At 34.5% G+C, this 24,925-nt stretch overlaps 1 protein-coding gene across 3 annotated transcripts in view; it reads right to left on the minus strand.

The window, feature by feature from the left end:
• PDLIM5 (PDZ and LIM domain 5) overlaps positions 1 to 24,925 on the minus strand; it is a 202,678-nt gene that overhangs the window by 57,649 nt on the left and 120,104 nt on the right. Inside the window, exons 6-8 of one of the 3 annotated variants that reach the window (XM_028117813.2) lie at positions 17,965 to 17,982; positions 17,530 to 17,702; positions 17,121 to 17,157 (exon numbers count right to left, since the gene is read on the minus strand). In XM_028117813.2, the coding sequence (XP_027973614.1) occupies positions 17,121 to 17,157; positions 17,530 to 17,702; positions 17,965 to 17,982 (228 nt within the window). Of the gene's footprint in view, positions 1 to 16,056; positions 16,563 to 17,120; positions 17,158 to 17,529; positions 17,703 to 17,964; positions 17,983 to 24,925 lie in introns of those variants that run through there. The other 2 variants (XM_088021106.1, XM_028117814.2) reach the window with 2 other exon arrangements.

Below are 24,925 nucleotides of genomic sequence, written 5' to 3' on the forward strand. Positions count from 1 at the left end.
AGCACTGCTTTAGAGACAACTGTGGTCCTGGGCTTCCCATTCTCTAGTTTTATCTTACAGAGCTCTTCTTTTTCTTTGCCTTGCTCCAGTCCAACTGGTTTTCCATCTCTTCCTGAAACAGGCCAAGCTTCTGCCCATCTCAAGACCTCTGCACAGTCTGCTACTTCTCACTTTTTATGCCTACCTCTCTACCGCAACTTCACTGGGCTAATTCCTAAGTGTCCTTCAGCCCTCAGTTTAAAAACGTCACCTCCTCAGGGAGGCCTCTCCAATTCCCCACATCACCTTAGGCTGCCCATGTCATATGCTTTCAAAGTACCCTGTACCTTTTCTTTACAGAACTTATTTGTTATTAATGTAATCAGACAGTTTGTGTGGTTATTTGTTTAATTCTGGACTCCCTCACCAAATTAGAAGCTCCCTGAGGTCAAGGACCATTATGTCTAATGGTACAAATGAAGTGTAACAAAGTACTTACCACAAAGTAAACAATAAATATTTGTTGAATGAATGCATGAATGAAACTTATTGTTTTCAAATACAGAAGTCACTCACAATATACATATATTTCTTAGATAATATTTGTACCTTCTAGAGACTGGAGACTGTATAGCAGTTCAGGTTAAAGAGGTACTATATTACTACCTAAGCAAGAAGGGGCACATGATCAACCTCTAAGAAATTACTAGACCTCCAAAAATACCTCTAAAAATGTCCTTTACAGCATAAAGAATTATCAATATTCTAAAAAAAGAAAATATAAAGAATTATCAATGTTTTCATACTAATATGTATCGAGGACTAATATATAAGAAAAAGGAGTAAGCTGGAGTTCAGTCTTTCAATATCTCCATGCACTAGGCTGATTGGAAAAATGAGTGTCACGTGAGAATAAAGTTCACATAACTCATGAAATTCCTTCTAAAGCCAAATTTCCAAGTTTCCAAACAAATGCACTTGGCAGGTTTCCCATGTCTTACACACACTGATTACCTATCCCTTTGCTTAGCCAACCTCTAAAAATACTAGACCTAAGAAAATCTTAAACTACCTCATTTAATAGAACAGACATCAATATCTATTCTAATTCTGTCATTCCCTAATATTTATTCCTTTTAGGATTGGAAGAAGCTCTAATTAATAGCACCTCTACAGCAGCCAAACTCTCTTTGTTACTTAAGTGAGTTTTCATTTCTTATGAAAGCGAGGTATGAAGACTTTATCCTTCCCAGATATGTCTGGAGAGTTGAGCTTGCAGCCTTCTGGCCTGCTTTTCTCAGGAAAAATGAACAAAGAGCTATTTGTGCATTATCTTTCTCGGCAATTGTGTCTTTCCATGCTTTCCAATGGAGACCCATACTAGCAATCTGTCCAGGCAAAGCCGGTGTGACATTGCTCATCTTACTAATTTACCATCCTGCAGGAACAGGGAATGGAACTCTCTTTCTATGCCCCAGCACTGACAGCTGTCAAAAAGCAAGATCCTTAGGCTGTGGACTCCATTTCCTCCCTTTTTCTCAGGGGCCTCAATTGATCTATCTCCTTTGCATTTTCTATTCTTCTTCTCCACTGCATGCTTTGAGTCCCCATTCAAAAATACTATAGTACAGCTTCTCTTAATAAAAAAAATACCACCAACAAAACTGCCTTCCCTTTCTATTTTCCTATCCACATTAACAGCCAAAGGGAGTAATAGCTTTACTCTAGAAATACTGTCTCCATTTCCTCACCTGCCTGTCACTCTTCAACCAGCTCAAGTGGGCCTCATCCTCCAGCCTTGATAAAACCATATTCGTGCCAAGGTCACTAATGATCTCTTTGTGGCTAAATTCAATCAACAAATGTGCAGTCCTCATGTTCTTTTCATTGTGGTAAAAAACACAACATAAAACTTACCATCTTAATCATTTTTAAGTGTACAGTTCAGTAGGAGTATTAAGTATATGCATTGCTGTGAAACAGACCTCCAGAACTTTTATCTTGCAAATCTTAAACTACACCCATTCAGCAACTCCTCTTTTTCCCCACCATCCACCCCCTGGTGACCACCATTCTACTTTCTGTTCCGTGAATTTTATTTCTTTAATAGCTCTACCATATAGGTGGAATCGTACAGTTTTTCTTTTTGAGTACATTCCTCATTTTACTTGGTAAAGTATAATACCCAGTCGACCACTCCTCTTCTCCTGTCTTCTGTGCCTTAAGCCTACACACTTGCCTGTTTTTAGTACTATTTTACTGGCTATTCCTGATTGCAGGATGTGAAAGTTCTCCATCAGTAATACAATTTCAAAATGCTAATCTGGCTCACCCATATTAGAATTATACGTAAACCATGTAAGAATAAATTCATCACAAAGGTTAACCTTTAAAATACATGAAAAAGAATGCAGAAACTTTCTTTTGCAGCATAAAAACTTCAAGTTTCCAACTAAAAATTTCAATTTCTCACTCTCTTTAAAAATATCACAAAATAACCAAAGTGACTTATTACATCCCCACATGGCAATTAGGGGAGAAATTCAATCCCTAAAATATGCATTTTATACCAAGTAAAGGAGGAAAATGACAACTGTCCTTTGTATTTTCACTCTTCCACAAAGCAAACATTCACACAATAATATTGGATTTCCCTTCTGGAAAATTAAATCAATTAAACTTAAGCTGGAAATTTCTGGCACTCTTAATCACAAGCCAAATTTATTAACTGATTTCAATAACCTTTGTTTTTGTAGCAGTCTAAAAACATTATTTAAGCCTGCTAATTCTACATTACAGATGGCACCTTACAGTGAACTTGAAAATCAGCAAGTAGGGGCATCCTTGCTTTTTATACATGGGGAAGCAGAAAGGACTGAATGTTAGATGTAAAAAGATTAAGAAGTAAATGATCAAACATGAAAATACCACCCAAAATGAGATTTACTTTTTGTGAGAGCAAAGATAAAGGACTGACTCAAATTATTTTTCTTGGAGGTTCCCACTTTACAGAAGAAAGGCAAAGAGGGAAAGAATAAGGGAGATCTCTGAAGCAAATGGAACTTATTATTTGTGTTGGGGGAAGAATTTGCTCTTTATCGATATATATATATATATATAGATAGATAGATATAGATATATATATATACATCTATATATATTCCATTTTATTCACACCTTTCAAATTCTGCCTTAACTCTTACATATTTCTCTACTGTTGCTTTCCCTAATGGGCTATTATTGAATAATGCCCTGTCTTAACATTATGTGAAGTCCTTAGGTTAGTTACCTCTACAGTATTCCTTGATATTTTTAGAGAATTTTTTCTATTTATTTATTTATTTATTTATTTATTTATTTATTTATTTGAGACTGAGAGGGAGAGCACGAGCAGGGTGGAAGGGAGAAGCAGACTTCCCACTGAGCAGGGAGTCCAACTCGGGGTTTATTCCCAGGACCTGGAGATCAGACCTGAGCCCAAGGCAGATGGGTAACAATTGAGCCACCCAGGTGTCCCCAGAGAAATTTTTCTATAGGGTCTCAAGATAAGACAGGTAAAGATTAAGCATATATTATACTATATCTCTTCTAAAAACCCAATATAATATAAAGATTTTAAGGGGTAACACCAACTAAAATCACCTGGAACAATCCCCTGATAAAAGCCTATATCCCTTAGTAACTGTAAGGTACTAACCACTAACCATAGCCCCTCTCACTCTGCATCATCAATTTCTTCTTGATGGCTCCTATTATTGATTTCAATTAGCTAGAAACAGCTTCCTCTATGGGGCAGAAACCTGCCATTTTGTAGTATTTATGTAATCCTAACATTATAAAAAGAACTTATAAATTATAAAGGTATTATTTCAGATTCAGAATAAAAAGATATATTATTTACTAAGTAGCACTGCTCAATCTGTTACCTGTTTGAAAATATACATGAATCTGTCTGAATGCCTACTATGAAACAGCCACAGACCATGAGTCCTTGGAGAAGCCAGGTGTCTTGAGAATGCCACCAAAGCACCTTATGATCAAGTGAGTATCCCACTAGCATTAGAGAACAAAAGCTAGGGGTCACACACTCTCTAGCTAAATCTTCTGGATCATTTGTTCTGAGCTCTCTCATTAATCACTGCATTCACTCATTCATTCAACAATGACATTTGGATTCCACTTCATGCCAGGCATCCTCACATATTCTACTGCCCACTTTAATTTCCTGCCCTTGTGGAACTTAGATTCTCCTGCCCACTTTCCTCTAACAGACCACAAGGATAAATCCCATCATACTCTCCATCCATTTACCTGCCACAATCAGAAAGGCAAACCCCTCGGGTCATCCATCATCTCCTGGATTCTTGTTTCTTTACTGTTTTTTTATGTATCTCCCAATATGATCAATTTCCCATCCCTCTCAGCCCTCCCAAATCCTCTGTTATTCCACTGTACCTTCTATTGTTCTGTGCCTTCTGTTCAGTCCCTTCAAAAAGAGGTTCCTTCTCTCTCATACCTTGTATGTTTATAAACTTGGAGATGAAGATAATGCCTTCCTCAATATTGATTCTAACATTAGTCATCTTAGATCCTCCAAAATCCCCAGTCCCTTAAGGTTCATATCATCAGATTATATCACTCACTATCTACTCATTTTCTTGCCTCTACCTCACGCATTATTTGCTTCAGGCCCTGACTCACTCTCTTTCTCTTTACCCCATTCCAACAATCATTCTTGATGACTTCGGTGTTGTCATGTTGAATCACTGAATAACATGACTGCTATTTTCTTTGACTTCTTCACTTCAAAGATAATTCCTCCAAGGCTAGTAAGTCTCATGCCTGGAACATCTCAGCCATGCACTCCAGAATTCATAACTTTTACTTTTTCATCAGTAAGATTAACACCTCTAAAATCTGGATGTTAAGCACCTCCTTTTTTTGTAACTCACTCACTCCTCTATATTTTGATTCTATTAGCTTTTTTATTGAACTGACCTTAACCAATTTCACTGACTCTTACCAACTCAATTAATTCTTACCAAATTCACTGGTTCTTTTATTTTGTTATCCATCAACCCCTGCCCCTCCATTGTCAGCACTTCCTCTAAAATACAAACCCACCCAATTCCTTCCCTCCCCATTAGTACCTCTTTGGCCTAACTTCCTATCATCTCTTGCCTGAACTAAGGGAATACACATAACTAGTCTCCTGTGTTCATTATTTCTCCCTCACAATCACTTTTACATAGTATTCAGAGGGCTCTTTTAAAAACATACATCAGATATTATTCCCATGATTAAAATCCTGTACTGGGCTTTCCAATTAATTAGGATAAGAATCTAAATCCCGTAATACAAATTACAAGGCAAAAAATGATCTGGTTCTTGACTACTTCACTCAATCTCTTATCACTCTCTCCTTTATTTACTATGCTCCAGTCAGTGTGGACTTCTTTCAGTTCCTTAAACACACCAAGCTGAATCCTGTCTCAGGGCCTTTGCACTTGCTATTCCCTCTGCCTAGATAGCCTATGTTCTGTATATATGCATGGTTAACTCCTTTAGGTCATTCATATTTCAGCTCAAATGTCTTCTTTTTCCCTAACTAGTGTCTAATGACTTCACTCCTCCCCTCCCCTCATTATAGTCATCATATTGTCCCATATTATTTCTTTATAGAATAACATCATAACATAAAACTATATTATTTGCTTTTTTATTGCGTGTTTGCTCCACTAGACTATAAATCCATGACAGAACCTTGCCTCTGTTATAAACCAAGTATCTACAACAGTGAGTACCACATGATAAGTACTTCATAAGCACTTGCTGGATTTATTTATTAAATGTATATATAATAAACATGAGCAGGGATTACTAAAGTCTGAGACTAAGGGAGAATGTTTGGGGAAGAATATGACATAGCTGTGGATTTAGGCCAAGGAACTAGGCCCTGTTATCAGCTGAAATCAATTACTCATATAAATGCTTCTGACCCAGACAACTTAACTATCCCATGATTTTTCAGTTGATTTTCTCAGGATTACCTACATAATTGTCAGACATTAATGCCAAGGATTAATTATAATATGTCAGGTGAGATTTTACAAGTATAGAATCGAACTATTGTTGCTTGCCTTATAATTTTAAGAGTCATATGACATGACTTATATTGGGTTTACTTTTTTCTAAAATCCCTAATTTTTTATATTTATTTTTGCTAACTTCATCCACCCCTACCACCAAATATGTCCCAGAAGAGCAAAATTATTTGACCCAAACTACACATAACCATATTAAATTTTTTTTCCCTACTACATTTGGTCCATTTTCCTAGACTCCTAAAATATGTTCGAAGGATGATCTGGTTATGGAACATGTATGCCATGCCTCCCCACTTCAGGATAGCCCAAAATTTAGGAAGCAAGCTGTAGAACCCCTCATCCAAGTCACTAATTGATCCTTTAAAACAATATCCTTTGTTCAACTCCTTCAACTTATCATGAATCTAAAAATTTGATAATCATTAACCTCATTTCATTATTAAATTCAGTGGGATCTTAAGAGCCTTTCTTTGATGACTTGTTAAAATTAACATTTCCCCCAATCTACCAAAAATGTGTTAAATTGGGTGTAATTTGTTTCTTGAGAACTTAATTCTGCGTCTTGGCAGTTCTGTCCTTCTTTTCTCAGTGCTTGCTGGCAAGGCTTTAAAAATGCCTTCTAGATTTTTTTCCAGGTGATCTCAAATTCAAACTAGTTTACAGTTTATAAGTTTTTTTCTTCTTTGAAAATCAGTACTACATCTACCTATTCCAAGTCTTCTATTTTCTTTCCCATTCTCCAGGATTTTTTTTTAAAATGCATATAGCATTACTAACCAAATCTCATCTGTAAGTTCTATAAATACTTGGGTTATAAATCATTGAGAAAAACAGACTACTGAGAGCTCATCTAGAATCCCTTTCTAATTGGAACTTTAATTCCCTCCAGAATATAAACTAACCAAAACTTTTTCAGTATTTATCTCTGGGTTTGGGTGACTTTTGTTTGCTTGTTTGTATCTTTTGACAATGAGCATTTGTTAATTTATAGTAACCCCTGACAACATCACTTTTTTTAATCTCTTGAATTAATGTTGTCTGGTCATTTTATTTTTCATATTTAAATATTTGTGTGTGTGAATGTACATTTTCTTAACATGCATGTGGTACTGTTTCAATAACCCTAAAAGATTTGCTCATTTAATAACAGATATTTGATGCCACTGCAGTAAGCAAAGGATAAATCTGAGTCCACCAAGTTTGCTTAAAACTATTCTCTTTAAAATCTTTCAGAAATTTATTCTCAATTACTTTTTTTCTTATGAGTTACTAGGATATTGGGACAAAGAATAAAGTATGTGAAAAGACAAAATAAATAATGTACCTCTAACCCAAAAGTTGCACATATTTCATACATACTCTATTCAAAGAAATAAATACAGACTCTTCAGGAATAATTAATTAGGAGTAACTGGGAGATGAACACCTCTTGCAAAGTTGGACACAGAAGAAGCATTCAACATATACTGTTAATAGTCCTAAAAATAAAAGAAAAACAAAAGGAGAGACATAGACAGTTGAACCTGCTTTTAAGATTAATTTGAAAAGAGTTCTTTAATTTGACTAAGAAATGGAAAATTGAGATGTCTAAATATCCATACCTGTCATATGTTTTATATATTATGTAATAGATCATTTCAACTTTCTTTTATAAAATCATACTATCATAATAAATACACCTTCACATAACATAAAGGTAGAAAAACTTGGTCTTCTGAAACTTTCAATGTGACTAAAATATGTAAAACTGAATAGTGACAAAGGATAGAAAATTAAGCCTTCCATCATGGATGAAGACTGCCTATTATCAATGCTCTTCATTAAGTTGTGGTATCTTTTGAAATTAAAAAGTTAATTACAGGAGGAGCCTTCAATAGTATTGACTTTTAGTCAAGAAGATAAGTTCCTTTTACTTTCTGGTTTAATTCAATCAAATAATTTCAATGTAATTTACCTCCCTAAGGGTGAAGCAGAAAGAATTTATCCAAATAGTATTGTAAGAGAAGTGTTGGTGGTCTGATAAAACTTCTAAGGAACTTAATGCATTCAATTCTCTATAGAATGTAAATAAACCAAAACTTTTTCAGTATTTATCTCTGGATTTGGATGGTTTTTGTTTGCTTGTTTCTATCTTTCAACAATGAGCATATGGACCATGAAAGTCAATTTCTGCATATTACAAATACTGATTTTTATTTTTAAAGATATTTATAAGCAGTAGTCTTCCCAGATTAATTTGGGAAAAGTAATGAACAATTTGTGTGTGAAAATACAGAGTGTATATAGGAACTGTTTCTTCAATGATTTTAAAGTACTATTCTCACAAGGAACTGAAGTGTAGTAATTACTTATGTTCAATAGATGGCGATCTTTACATTATACAGTGGTCACCAAACCAGCGTTTGCAAAGGGCAGTGTAATCCATCAGTAGAAAATGAAAAGAGATAAATTACAAATGTTCCATATTTTGCAATAGACATAAATCAGCGCTTGGTTACATACCCATTTTTTGGACCTATGGACTTTTTTCTAGGTTGACGAACATACTCTGCAGTAATGATGGTGACAGCTAAGAGATTCTATCTGGCTGTTATTATTTTTATTTTTTAAAATTAAACTCTGTTGTAGAAACCTTCGTGTTGTGTATTTTTTAGCAAATCCACTTGTTCTTACACTTCATAAAAATATGTGGGAATATGAGACTAGTGAATGATTCCTGATTTCTTTGCATGGCTATGAAGAATAGTTTTTTAGGTAATCTACTCAAATACATGTGTCTTAAAAAAGATAAACACCAGGAGTCCAGTATATTTGTGAAACAGCAATTGAAGGAAGACATGGCTCAGGTCAGCAAACTGTTTCTTCACTAAACTATTTTATGTGGGTTACGGAAACATGTGAACAAACTAAATTATTTTAAAAACCTGCTATAAAAAGAGTATGTTTGGAAATATTTGTGAAATTTCTGCTAAGTTTTCAATAAATGTACAAAGATGACAGGTTTCTAGTCAAGAAGTAACTTAAGATTTGTTTTGATAACCTTCAGCTAGAAAGCATGTGGACATTACTTAGTGCTATGGGACAGCCCATACATAGAGGATTTTTCCCCTTCTTATTGTTTTATAGCTTTGTGTAATGTAAGTGGTGACTAGAGTTTAAACTATTTTCCTACCAAAGGGAGAGGTAGTTACTCCTCCCTTGAGGAGTATTTTAAGTCTTTGAAAATTAAAAATACCTATAATACATTATTCGTAACCATAATATATGAAAAATCAGAACCTATCATTACTTGAACAAGAGAGATAAAAGACTGAAAAAAGGTTTTGATCATAATTTTATACATCTTTTTGCTAACTAAAATGCTATTTTTTTACTTATTCATATAGACCTTTGTAAGTATGAAAAATTTAAAACTGCTTATTAAATAAATATTTTACATTATAAAAGATGGTGAGATCAAGAAAATCACACTTTAACTTAAATTGTATGGTGCCCGACACAATGATATATTTTTAGGTATATTTTTTTTAAGTTATCTTTCAATGAAATTTCTTTTCTTAAATTTATTTGAGAGAGAGAACAAGCAGGGGGAGGGGCAGAGGGAGAAGTAGGCTCCCCGCTGAGCAGGTAGCCCAACACCCTGGGATCATGACCTGAACTGAAGGCAGACGCTTAACTGACTGAGCCACCCAGGCACCCCTCAATTAAATTTCCTATAGCCTCCCATAATTCTCTACTCTGGTAAGTCACATATAATTATTAGCTTTCCATTATTAATATGTTGTTAATAATATAGCTGTTGCTTCTTTTCAGTCAATGTTGCAGACTAGACTCTTAACTTCAAACTTCTCCATTTCCCTAGGAATGATAAAATTTTTTCTATTGGTTTTTCCAATCAGAGTACTAAGCATTTCATATACTCATTTCTAAAATTAGTCAGGTATTGTCTTATCACGGGACTCACTAAGCTATTCATGTTGAAACAGATCAAAAACACAGGAAGATGGATTAAGAAACAAATTTTTCACTTAATTTAAAAAGTGTCTTCCACAACCATTTAACAAACAGATAACACTGGGGGAAAGCATCAACACTTTTACCAAGTAGGTTGCCAAAGCACAACAATTCTCCTTTGAAGCAACTTAGGTATGGCTCCACTTTACCTACAGTACAAATATTAATGTTTTGATTTTTATAAAAACTTGACTTGTATTGAATTTATATTCAATTAAAAGTGATGTTTACCATGCTGTTAACAATTTCCCTAAAATTCAACAAATAAGAAATTGGAGGAATATACATTTACATGCAATTAGAAACCATTAGTTAGTGCTAACTAGTGCCAAATACAGTGAGGATACCAAAACTCTTGCGTCCAAAGAGCTTATACTCTAGTTAGGGATACAGGGCATGGAGACAAACACCTGTTATCCAAAATAGAAAAAGAGGTGCCACAACAGAGGTAACAACAATCCTTCTATCTGGGTCCAAGTCAGTGAGTCTACTTAAGAATAACTTTTTTTTAAAAATACTACTCTGCCAAATTAATATTAGTACAGAAAGGCCACTGGTATATATTATGGACTGAATGGTTTCCCCCAAAACTTCGTATGTTGAAGCCCTAATCCTCCAGCATGACAGTATTTTGATATAAGGCCTATCAGAAAGTAATTCAAGTTAAATGAGGTCCTAACAGTGAGGCCCTAATCTGACAAGATTGGTATTCTTATAGAAAGAGGAGATACCAGAACTCTCTCTCTTTGTGTGTCCACAGAGGAAAGGCCATGTGAGGACACATTGAGAAGGTAGTCATCTGCAAGCCAGACAGAAAAGACTTACCAGAAATCTACCCTGATAGCACCTGGGTCTTGGATTTCTAACTTCTAGAACTGTTAGAAAATAAATTTCCGTCATTTAAGTTATCTAGTCTGTGGTATCTAGGTGGCAGCCTGAGCTAATACAGTATATTTCTAATTTAAGAATTAGTTCACCAAAGATGAATCTTACAGTCCTAACACCTACTTTCAAATTATATTCGTGTTTTTTATATCTGTATACTTATGTATTTATTGTATTTATATATATATTTATATTAAATGCCCATTTATATATTGAGTGTACAGATCTTTACTTACACATTTACAGTTGTATCCAGAAAGAAATACTATGCCTGTTAGAATGCCTTTTCCTTCCAATTTATATTTTTATACTAAGACTCTTGGCTTCAAAGAGCTTATACTCGAGTTGAAGATTTATGACATATAGATAAAGATCTATAATACAAATTAGGAAAGGAGTGGTAGAAATTATATAGTATATTACTTCAGAAGTTAAGATTATTGCTACTGTGGAGGGTGGAGGTAGCACACTGTGGGTGAGTCTGTGTGATTGGAATTGTAGGAAGGAATAAGAAAATCTTGGAAGAGGGAGGATTTGTTCTCAGCCTAGTCATTCTCACTGGTACACCATGGGCATTTGGGGCAGGATCACGCTTCATTCTGTGAAATTATTCAGGGCATTACGAGACGTTTAGCATCCTTAGCCCCCCACTAGCATCCTCCTAGCCTTGTAAGATCTGTATTATCCCCCTACACATTTCCAAAGGCTACTCAGCAGCATCTCCCCAAAGAGAAAACAGAAAATAAACTTTCATGGATGTGAAGAAAACAGATGTGTTCAAATAAAATGTATTAAGTGACTGAGTAAATGGCTAATATAGTTTATTCTAAAATTCTGCATATGGAAAATTACAATATACAAAATCATAATAATATTTTATTAAGTGCTGCTTGTCAGTTACAAGAGCTTATTACATTTACTCAAGAGTTCATCCTAATTTTCCACTGTGAAGCTTCTCATTGTTTCATTCATATAGCTTTGACTACATATGATTTCTAAATTGCTTTACCAACTCATTACTCCCAGAATGTTTCTGATGCAATCACCTAAAAAACATCCTTTACTCAAGGCAAAGAAAAGTAATGTATGCTCTTTTTCACTTCCATATACCTTGCCGGCTGCCCTAACCTGATCTTTCATTTTAATGGTTTCCCTAAATGCTGTTTGTGATCTGGGTTGGAAATTCAAGGAGAAGGGATCAGAAGTGACAAAAATGGAGAGCGTGAAGGGATGATGAAGAAATGAGAAGAACCCACACAACCGAGGTCCAAGCTGGGATCTACAAGAACTAGAATGACCCTCCCAGGTTGTCCCTACCTGGCTGAAATGGTCAGGCTTTTCACTTCAGCCCCATAACCCTCCAGTCAGCTCACTGCATGTGCACAACCCCACAAAGCTGTGGCTTTGGAGGAAGGGCATCTGCTGCTGAGGTGACATGTGAATGGGGTGACCGCTGAAGGTTATCTGACACACACACACACACACACACGCACACACACACACACACACCAAGAGTGGTTATTAAGTCCTCCACTGAGGTGATATCTGGAAGTGCTTCACAGTGTCCACCACTGATTGTAACTTCCTTATTTTAAAGAAGTGGGAAACTCAGGGGCAGAAACTTTTGAGTTACAAATCTGAGTCTCAAACTCAGAATTTACATTCCTTGCTTACTATTCTGTAGTAATGATGTCTATTTTGGAAAGAAGAGCAAGGAAATATTTACTTGGTTCAAGTAATTTTCTTGAATGGGACAAACAAAAAGGGATGAGTTCAAACAATTCTTGATGATGTTTTTATAGACAGAACTGAATTGCCAAAGTCATCCCTAAATTATGAATAAGGCATTATGTCTAATTTCTACACATTGGAAGTGTTTTTGAATGTCTTTATGTGTGTTTTACAGGGCATTCTGATCCCTACAAATGCATTACCAACATATACTGTAATAATGCCTCGTTTTATTAAGTCTTCATTGGGTCTAATGGGAAAAGCAGTAAGCTGACAACTATGCCCAGAACAACACTAAGTAGATGAATGTACTTATTTAGCTTTGATAAAACTTTGGTAAACCTTTTTGGTTCTTCATTTTTAATTTTTTATTTAAAGTTAGATATAAGACAACTTCCCATTCAAAATGCTGTGGATAATATGGGGAATATAAGTTATAGGTATCAGTATTTTATTTTTATACCATGCTTCCCATCACATATCGTATTTTGGCTACGCTGTCCTTTCTGTTCTGTGTACTTGCCACTCTCCTTTTCACCTCAGGGTTTTCACACTCGTTTCTTCTGCCTTGAACAGTGACCCAAAGTCATCACATGGCTGACTCTTTTTCCTCTCTCAGATGATGGCATTAAGGTTATCTCCGCAGAGATCCATACAACCTATGTAACCACTCCATGTCCAAGCCAAATTTCCTTTATACTAATTTATTATCTTAATAACACAATTATCTCAGATCACCTTGTTTATATATTTTCTGCTACTCATTATTTAGCCCCTAGTACCTATCTGTGCCTGGCATTTAAGTAATTATTTTGTGTGAAAGAATAATTCAGGCAATAAATGAGTATTTGTGATTTATAGGACTTTAAATACACATCAGAGATGCAAAAAATTATGACATTTTTCATCTGGGGAAATTAATTTACCCAAATTTCTGAATAAATCTGAATAAAACATGGGACAGTTTCTATCTTAATATCATAATTTTTATTAAATAAGCTCTCTACAATATTTTTATCTGAGTCTTCCTAAGGGGCATCCTAAAGGGCATAAGGATGTATAAAATGAATGTGTTTCTGTTTCCATAAATATTTTTCAAGGCATCAAAAATACTCACTTTGTGAGAGACATTCCATCTTCTAATTGGTAAAACCTTGTAAAAATGTTAAAAATTCTTAACTTTCAAATTCTACATTAAAAAACAAGCCTATAATAAAGAAAGTCTGTACAAGAGAGACAAACAAAAACAAGCTATAAATTAGGTCACTAGACTTACAATAATATTTTTGTAAGGAGCTTTTACAATATTTGGCTAGCTTTTAAGCTAGGAATATAAGATGTCCCAGAAGATTAATTGAACACAGGAATTCAACCTCTGATGGGGTCAAATGGAATGTCTTTTGTGATCCAAGCTGAACATTTATACTCATACTCAAATATACATCATTCTACTTATCTAAGTGTATGCTTTCAATGAGATATTAAATACTTTATTTTTAATCAGGGAGGTATTAAATTCTTATTTTCAACTATACTTATTTCAAGTCATAAAGTTCTAGACATGTTCACTTGTCTTATTAGAGAGAAATTCTTTTATTTACCTAAAACTCTCATTCTAATAGCTCGTTCTCTCAACTACGTAGTTACTCTAAAAATTTGGTGCTTGGTGGGAAATACCTTGTTTACTCTACCCTACCATCTATTTTCATGAGAATTTGATTCCATCTACTTTCTTTTTTTTTTTTTAATATATTTTATTTATTTATTTGACAGAGAGAGACACAGTGAGAGAGGGAACACAAGGAGGGGAGTGGGAGAGGGAGAAGCAGGCTTCCGGCCGAGCAGGGAGCCCGATGCGGGGCTTGATCCCAGGACTTTGGGATCATGACCTGAGCCAAAGGCAGACGGCCAACGACTGAGCCACCCAGGCGCCCCCATCTACTTTCAAATATCTTCTTTTGAGATGAATGAGACCAGGAAAGCCTGGTCTAAGAAAGTATATTTTCCTATAGAGGCGAGAGACACAGTAATAATGGATTGATGTCGGGATCATAAAACCACAAGCAGTATCTAATACAGTAAAAGAAAGACACCTTACTAAATTAGGAAGTATGGTGGAAATGAGCATAGATAAATCCTAGTTTTTTAAATACATTTTGTGTGCAAAATTTTAGATAGTAATCATCATTAACTGAAATTAATGTTAGTTTCTCCAAATTGCCAGGCAGTTGTCCTAGTCTATGGTGACATCAAAGTGAAAAAAAGGTGGAAAAATAAAAATGCCTTGAATGGGAGCACCCGGCTGGCTCAGTCAGTAGAGCATGTGATGCTTGATCTCAGGGTTGTGAGTTTGAACCCCACATTGAGTGTAGAGCTCACTTATAAAAAAATAAAATTTTTTTAAATACCTTGAATGCAGGCAAAATCCCTCAGTAATCATTTTCCACAAAGACTAATGCTGTGTTGTGCCATAGCCTCACTAATCTTCTATGCTACTCACATAAGGTATTATGTTAAAATGCATGACAATGCAGAAAAAAATAAACAAAAACAAATACAGGCCTTTGTCATACTCCACACTCATTTTAGCAGTCTCGCAAAATTAAAAATGTTTTCCAAATGAATTGTCAAGAGAATTATTTATTTTATCCAAGTATAGTGTAGCAAGTCTTGGATGGCACTGTTACTAGTTTCAGGGAAACAGAAAACAATTACAAAACTAAGTTAAAGGCAACTTTATTACAGTACTTTTCCAAACTTCAAAATGCATTTATTATTGAATTTAGAACTAACATATAATACATTATATTACAAAACAGAAAGCATATCTGGTCAGATATTAGCTTGCATGTATTGCCCAAAATATAGTTTCCTAGGAACAGCAGCAACACACAATAATTTATATCACTAAGTAAAATATTTCTGATGTGACATAAAGAATCATTTATAATTTATTTTATGTTCATTTAAAAACAAAGCAAAGTTATCTTTTCTATTTCTTACTAGTTAATGCCTTGAAGTTGTTTATACCCTAAAAACATCCACCAGTTTGCAAATATTTCCTTTGGTAGAAAATAGGATTTTTGAAGCTAACCAAACTAAAAGAACACTCAATTTTCCCATTGCAAATAGGGGCAGAATTCTCTTCTTTCCTTTTTTAGGAGCCAAATCTGGGCCTCCTTCTCTTCATAGCCATCCTGAAATAGTACCTGCTTTAAAAAATACCCAAATCTATAATAAACTCTATTCTAATAAAGTCTTCTCTGTTTTATCTTGCCTCCTCAATATTTGATTATTTAGGGTAATTTACAACCACTTTGAACATTATGTAATAATGAATTTAGAAGTAATCTTGGGAAATGTAATAACATTAAGGATGTATTTTCCAAATTAGATGAGGATATTATTTGCTCATCTGCCTCTGCTTCACACAACCAACCAAATTCAACTTACAAATAGAGTTCCTTTTCCAACGTCACCACTCTAATGACAATGGAAACAGATATAAAACCACTGAAGAGATCGGAGTCCCTTAATTTGCTCTCTTGGTTTAATATTTGTGAGCTACCAACTAGCACAAAACAAGTTCCTCTTCCTCTTTTTTACAATAGCAGGAGATGGTTAGAAAAGTATAGAAAAGGTTCTATTTTTTTGCCAGGCAAATTTAATACAGATTTTCCTATGAGGTTGGAAAAAAGAAAAAGTGAATGAAAAGGTATGTGCTGGCTGCTTGGGGGGGCAAGACTCATAAATCACTGTACGTTAAGAGCACGTGCTGAAACTTCATGGTGCCAGTCACGTAATTTTGTGTATTTGGGACTAAAGACGTGAAGGGGTATCTTTTCCCTGTGGAAATAAAAAAAAAGAAAAGAAAAGAAAAGAAAAGTGATAGAAGAGTCATAAGAAAGAGAAGGAAAAAGTTTGTACGCTTAGTTCATCATGCAGAAAACATGCTTTATAAAAGCTTAATTTCACATAGCTATTTTATTTAATAGTGAAGATTTTAAGGGTAGAGCATTTTTATAAATATAGAAATTAATCTATAGAGCCCTCCTGGAAATCCATTTTTATGCCCAAAATAAAATTTCTATAAGACAACACAAATTCATTCACAGAGATCTGTAGTGTTAGCAAAGCATCCCCAAGTATACTCTTCTGCCCACTTACTTCAATATGAAAGGAAATTAACCTTACATGAAATGAAGATAATAGCTACTAATTTAAAAATCTGTTAAGTTTTTTAAGTCCCACAGTTAAGTCCCACAAAAGATACCAAAGTTAAATGCTCAGCTTCTAGTTACAAAGACAAAAAGCCATACCACTACACTTGAAAATGTGAAAAAACAAATCGAGACCATTCATAAAAGGAAAGCATTCAATTTACCAAAAAAATGGACAACTTACTTTGCCTTCTTTGTATTTTCAGTGTCCGACTCTTTCACTGAAATATAATAAGCAATATCCAATATTAGTTGACTTTTTTTTAACTTGAAAAATCACTTGAGCAATTAATTGTACCAATCAGTATCAAATGGTCAAGCTGCACAGAGCCACTGAAGAACACTCCACATCATGCTGTCACTGGCTACATAGTATGGTCAGTACTATTACTACTACCGCTCCTATTGCTCCACTTCTCAATGCAATTCTCCCGGGCTAGTTCTTATTTACATTACCCACATTATGCATGGCCTAATTTAAGAGCAAACTGCCTCAGGAAAATTACTCTTTTCCAATAATCGCCCATCTGTCTAAATGCTATTCTCTATGGCAAAGAACATTTGTATATTAGAATCCCTAGGTATTTGCTTACGATGTTCAGTCCCAGTGATCTGGGCGAGGATTCGGAAAGAACGAGACTGAGTCGTTCCAGTCCTTGGACGCCAGTCTTCGGTGTCCTCCATCAGTCTCTTCTTGCTGGCATCACTATGAGTTGGTATGTGATAAAACTCCGTATTGCGCTCCACAATGTGTTTTCTTGGTGGGCTAGGATTAAAAGGGAAGGAAAGAATTACAAATCTTTAAATCATACTAAGGATAAAATACCCTCTGCCAAATTATAATTCACACATTTAGTATCAATGTTCTTTTTTATATCTTTTGCTTTTCCAAGTGAACTCAGCCTCAATTTTCTTAAAAAGGCGCCCTTCTATAATAGACTTGCTTTTTCTTAAACTAGTAAAAAAAAAAAAAGGTATTTCTATGCTAACATAAAATAATATAAATATCTATTCAAGAGAAAGTTTACCGTTTAGGTGGGGTTTTCCTTTTAATTGACAGAAGAAGGCAGCAGAAGAGAGATTCCAGCATAAAGAAAAGGAAAAGAATAAGAAAAGGAAAATAATGAGAATTGCAACATCCACAGGAGTTTAAAAAACTTTTTTGAAATTACTTGTATTGTTCTTCTACCTATCTTATGCCTAACAAAACACAGGTATGGACTATATTCACAACCACTGTTAAATATTAACATATTTCCAAAATGTATTGCCTTTCACAAAATTAAATGACCATATCTTCACTACGCCCAGGAACTAAGAATGGTTTAGTACAGTAAGTCAGTACTTCTAAACACAATTCTGAAAAGGGTCAGAACTCTTACTTTCTATGGTTTTCTCATTCATGTGTATAGATATCCCTCATCCTAAATAAAGCTGTGTGCAGGTTCAGTGTAGGGAATAAGAGCTATGGTATATGGGAAACCAGTGAAATAGTTATCAAAACACTAAGATGTAAATCTTGGCTCTATGACTTTACAGATGTGTGATTTTGGACAAGTCAACCTCACTGAGCCTGGTTTTTCATTTATAGATGAATATATCACATACAAAATGGCATTGTTCTAAGCGTTAAATGAAATAATATATGTGAAAGGGATTAGTAAATTACAGAATTCAAGAACTTTGAGTTTGCTACGAACATTCATTTTTCTATTAACAAAGCATAAACATTAAGGAATTTATAATGTATGTTAATACTTTAGCCTAAGATCTTCTGAACATAACGAATACTCCGTTCTCTCCCCCCCCCCGCACCCCCCCCAAGACATGACAAATGCAAACTTTTGGAAGCCTTGAGTGTAATTCCAGGAGAGAAAAAGGAGCCTAAGTCTGGACTAGCAGACTACTGCCGTTAAGATCTAAGCAAAGTGTTCAAAGAGTATCAGATGTGGGTGGCAACACCTCCTGGGTGTAACTCATTGCTAGAAAATCACAGGTACTATCAGAACGCCACTGGACTGTTGTCATTTTAATAGTTACACTACCAAAACTGTGTTGGTATACTAGAAGAGTTTTTGCCCAGTGAACAACATGATAGGATTAACATTAACACTGGCTTTAAAAAGACAGGCAACAGTTTCAAGCATGACATCCTTCACGTAGTGTGTGTTTTATGCAAGTCATTTAAAATCTCGATTTTACCCATCTGAGAAAAAGGGATTGCATCTACCTTAAAGAGCTGCTTTGAGGAATAAATAAGATCAATAATGTATGTAAAGTGTTTTCCAAAGTACCTAGTGCACAGTAATGATCACATAATGTGTTCTTTTATGATGCCTAAAAACATTTGAAATGCATATTTTAAGACTATGGGTCATCCGCATATGTAAGTAACAGAACAGGGGCGCTGCGGTGGCTCAGTGGCTAGGTGTCCAACTCTTGGTTTCCGCTCAGGTTCAGGTCACAATCTCATGGGTCATGAGACTGAGCATGTTGGGGCTCCGAGCTCGGTGGGAATCTGCTTGAGATTCTCTCCCTTTGCCCCTGTCCCCATGTGCGTGTCTGTACGCTCTTTTCCTCAAATAAATAAATCTTGAAAAATAAATAACAGAATAAATAATATTTACACACAAAATATTTATAGTTTATGGTAAAATTTTAGGATTCCAGAAGTGAAATATCTATTATTTTACTATTAATTACTTTACTAATTACTTTTACTAAAAACCTAATCCTTTTTAAAAGAGAATTTTAAAAAATTAGAACAGGTAGAGTACTTCATAAACACACTACATTTAGAAGATATAATTTCGTAAACTGACAACTCTTTATCTTATGCAATTACTCGAAAAACTTCATATTTAGCTACTAAACTTAAAGCTTAAATTTCTCTATAATTAGTGAATGTAAGTTACTCTTAAATGGTGCCAATTTCAACTATAAGATTATTTTATTTCCTACAAAAGGTTTGGTCTGTAAAAATACAGACTTGTATTAAAATACACTGCTTGTCAAGCTAAGAATAAGTACAATAAGAATAATAAAATGACACCACTTAAGAATACGTTTTAGCCATGACATACTTGCAAAAAGCATGGTACACCTTAGACTCTCTGATATTCACCACAGCTTAAGGCCTTGTGTTAAGGGATATGAAGTTTCTAAACATTTACTTAGCTTTTCTGGCTCTGACACTCTAAGCTCTGATGACTATGATAAAAGAAGAGCGTCACCTCACTGATTTTATTTTTAAAAATATATTTAAGCTAGGGGCGCCTGGGTGGCTCAGATGGTTAAGCGTCTGCCTTCGGCTCAGGTCATGATCCCAGAGTCCTGGGATCGAGCCCCACATCGGGCTCCCTGTTTCTCGGGAGCCTGCTTCTCCCTCTGCCTCTCTCTCTCTGTCTCTCATGAATAAATAAATAAAATCTTAAAAAAATATATATATTTAAGCTAGAACATAAATTTAACTATCAAAAGCAAATAATTTATTTCAAAATATAGATATTCACAATTAGCGACTTTATTCAAACTTTTAAAAAAATACTAAACAAGAGAGGCCCAAACTATGTCTCTAACTCCAGTATACACGGTCTACAATACTTATCTATCTCCCTGAAGGTTCAGCTTACTAATTTTTTCCACTGCCGAAGTGGAAAACACACCCACTGATTTATATGAAGTTCTTTAGTATGAAAAACATGTTTCTTAGGCTCCTTAACAAATTTGAAAATTCTTGCATGGAGAAAACACTAACAAAGTTTGCTGGTGGTATTGAAAGTAAGATGTAAAGTTAAAGAGAGACAATAATGAAAATTACAAAAGGAACCACTGATTAGGTACTTACACGGTGCCAGGGTTACTGAAGGAGGAATAATACACACAAAAAATATGTAATAGAGTAGAGAAGACATTGATGTTCCCAGGATAATGGAAAATGGACGAATATGAGGCAAAAAAAAAGGGGGGGGAGAAAAAAGAAAGAAAAGGGAAAGGAAAAAGAAGAAAATAAAAAATGAAATAATGAAATTCAAAACAATGAATTTACATGAAGATATTACACAAAACATCATGCTTCAAAATAAACATGTAAACACAGACAAACAAAAATGAACAAATGTTAGTCAAAATTCTGCTATACTGTTAACAGAGAAAGATCCACTATTTAAAAATATCTCTAGGTTGATTTAATTCATTTTAGCATGAATCCAAATTCCTATTATGTTCCTAACAAAAGGCAGAGAATAAAATAATTACTGGATGTAATATGTAGAAACAGAACATTTTAGAATCACTTAAAATCAGAGAATGGGAGAAAGTCTTTCACTCACATAATATGTGAAGTATATATTAATAGCAAATGTAATCTTCTCACAAAAATTATCCTGAATCATTAAAATAAAAAGTTAACCCCCCCAAAAAATCACTATATCATACACCTGAAACTGTATGTTAACTGGGACTAAGATAAAAACCTAAAAAGCCAAAAACATTATTCTGAAACAAATATTATAAAGAAATAACATGCTATTTGATTTTTCTCTTATTTTTTAAAAATGTGATTATAATGGAAAATATAGGAAACATACTGGATCATAAATAATGGGCTATCACTTAATTTTCATACTCTCCTCTGTCATTACCACTCTCATTCACAAGCAAATCTCAGTAAGTTTAGAACTGATTTGAAGGAACTCATGCTTTTGTATTATTAGTGACCTAATTATTACCCAAAATGACATGTCTGATATGATATGTAAAGGAACTACATTAATAACATCTGAAAAAGGAAAATCTCAAAACATAATTCATTCACACAGCCTATTAACTGTACAATCATTAAAAACAAATATACTGATATACCATTATGGATAGAGAAGACTGAAGTATAAACTCTACAGAGTTTGTCAACACACTATTGAATCAATCCTGAAATGAAGTTTAGTCACAGTAACTAGCAATTCATTATGAATGTAGTGACAAAAACTGCCTACCGGTTTTAATACTAAGACTGCTCAGTGTAGCTGTTTTTCCTACATATATACCAAAGTCAGTTTCATAAACTCTACAGAGGGCTGAGTTTCACCCTACGGGGGTGGGATGCAGGACTAAGTTGATCTTAATATTTACTGATATGTACTCTGCTCCAGCCACACTGCAAAGCACACTTTCCTCTGCATTGCTATTTTAAATAGCCAGGAAATAGCTTTCAAAATAACCTCCCCTGAACAGAATTCTAGATACATATTTAAACGTTTTTAAGTTTAGGAGAGAAGTTTTATATCACCGTGAAGTTGGGAGGGAAACATTCTATGGTGTAGAGAGTGGCAACAACTGGGGACTTGATTGGTTTCAACCTAAAGATGCCGATTTGTATATATCGAACAAATATCTCCAAGCATTTCAGAAAAGGCACCCAAGAGGAACGGCCCATCATACACTGCAATGGCATTTGTGCCAATGTGCCCATGAGAAGACCTGGCTTCACAACCCTGGCTGTGCTGCCCACTTGCCCTGTGCCCTGGACAAAGTGCAATCTACAGAAGCCTCTCTCGCCTGAACACTGAAATGGATTACGATTTCTTTTTTTTTTCAGACTTCTTGTAAGGGCATATGTTTAATATATTTAAAGTCACTCTGAAAACCATACAAACACAGATTTGTTGTTAGGATAGATCTCCTAACTGATATATATATAAAAGAAGTACTATCAAACCCAACTGTACTTTATGCACATTATTCATTCACACTGACTCAACCCATTTAAAAACAAATACTAGGGCTCATGGGTGGCTCAGTTGGTTAAGCGACTGCCTTCAGCTCAGGTCATGATCCTGGAGTGCCGGGATCGAGTCCCGCATCGGGCTCCCTGCTCAGCAGGGAGTCTGCTTCTCCCTCTGACCCTCTTCCCTCTTGTGCTCTCTATCTCTCATTCTCTCTCTCTCAAATAAATAAATAAAATCTTAAAAAAAACACTATTAAAAACAAATACTAGTTCAATGTAACAGAAATAAGCCAGGGTCACAGTCAGGTGATGCAGAGGAAAGCATGTTCAAACTAGCTTCAAAAAACCTAAGCTTTAGTCTTAATCACTTACAAGATGCATGACCTGTAAAATTAAGTAACCTCTCAGTGTTCAAAGTTCAAATGAGAATTGAATCACATAATGCACCCAGAAGCACCTAGCACAATGGACAGTAATACCTAATAAATGAATCTGAATCCTGAATTTAAAAATATACATATTTAACCTACATACTTATATTTTATTTTTCCAAGTCCCAATTTTTCCCCTTTACAAGTAAAATTGTTTGTTATGGAATCTAGTAACTAGTCAAATTCTTTGTGTATAAGACTTTAAGTAATAAATTAGGGCTGAGCTCTTTCACTAGTACACTGGTATGCTATATTCCTATGTGTATGGAACATGGAACTATTCAATTAGTGGGACTACAGCTACACTGGAATAAAGTTGTTCTAATAATTTGATCGTTAATTCTCTGGTATGCCTAAAATAGTTAAATATTATATATTTCCAATTCTAATCTACATTTTGATGATAAATTTCAGCATATGCTCACACTAATCATAACACAAAATTAAGTTATCTAATGTGATTTTTATCTATTTTTAAGGCTATTAAACACCAGCCAGTGTACCATCAAGACCAACAGATACAATAGCGAGGTTTTAAAGGTATTCCACAGTGATTCCCAATGTCTATGCCAACTACCTATGACATTTAATAAGTCAGTAACTATCTCTCTTAATTAATTTCAAAGGTATATATAAATTTTCTATCATCCAGTGACACACAACTGTACACGTAGAGGTCTAAAACTTCCAGCAACATTGTTGAAAAAATCAAAAATGTTCTTAAAGAGACTTTAACCTGGGAAACACTGGTTTGTGATATGAATTTGGAAAACAATTCAGTTTTATATAATATGTTTTCTGCTAGTGGTACATATGTTTATGCTTTCTCTTTTATCTTTCTCTTTGTCTTCTAATAGTCTTAACTAACACAAATTACATTCCCCCAAGCATTATGTCTTATAAACCACTACACAGCAAACCCCACATATATTTTATGGCAAAAGTTAAATACTATTATTTATTACCATAAAGCAATTCACTACAACATAGCAATGCAAACCAAACTTATTGAAAACACTAAATGTTGATTTTTAAATGACAGCTGTTTCGCAAAATCTTAATTTTGCAAAAATCAGACACATTCATGCTGTTTACTCATATATAAATCACCATATTTCCTCTCCAGTAATGTGGATACTAACTTTGTCACTTGTGTTTTCTGTAAAGAGAAAAGTATTTTAAAATATTACTATCATATCATATTTTGCATCTTCCAAGGCCAGGGTCTTCAAAATAACATATTGGAACTGTTAGAAGAAATTGCAGTCCAACAAAATTGAAATTAATAAAGGATACATGAAGGACTTACCTCTTGAAAGCAGTGGCACATTATAATGCAAGGGCATACGGAAAGGGAAAAGGTAAATTAAACTTAAACTACTTGATGCAAAATAGCTTTCCTTCCAGTTTGGAATATAAAGTCTCATTTTGTTCTAAGTAGAGTAAAGAGGGAGAGGAGTAAGGAAAATAGCAAGTCAAGACCAATAATTTGTATATGTAGAAGAAAGATTAAAAATTTCTTAAAGTGCCTTGTTCATTATTATTTATAAGAAGGAACAAGAACACTTACATAGCATTATTAAGAAATCTTCTAAAACTATCAACATAATTATAGATTTCATACTTAACGATGAATAACAATTTCTCAGTAGTAATGCATGATGAAGAAACACTTATTTGTGTCTTATGTTAATTAATCCCATATAAATCTGGGTGAGACACCTACCAGATTGGCAAAGTGGTCAGTTACTTTAAATCACTTAAAGACTAATAATCTTTCTGCTTTGAGGAAAAAGACAACTTAAGAATTTAGCTTTATACCCTTCTGAACTC

This window comes from Eumetopias jubatus, unplaced genomic scaffold (genome assembly GCF_037043125.1).
Source record: "Eumetopias jubatus isolate StellerSeaLion01/CBP00866 unplaced genomic scaffold, mEumJub1_p1.0 scaffold_2, whole genome shotgun sequence".
Classification (NCBI taxonomy): Eukaryota; Metazoa; Chordata; class Mammalia; order Carnivora; family Otariidae; genus Eumetopias; species Eumetopias jubatus.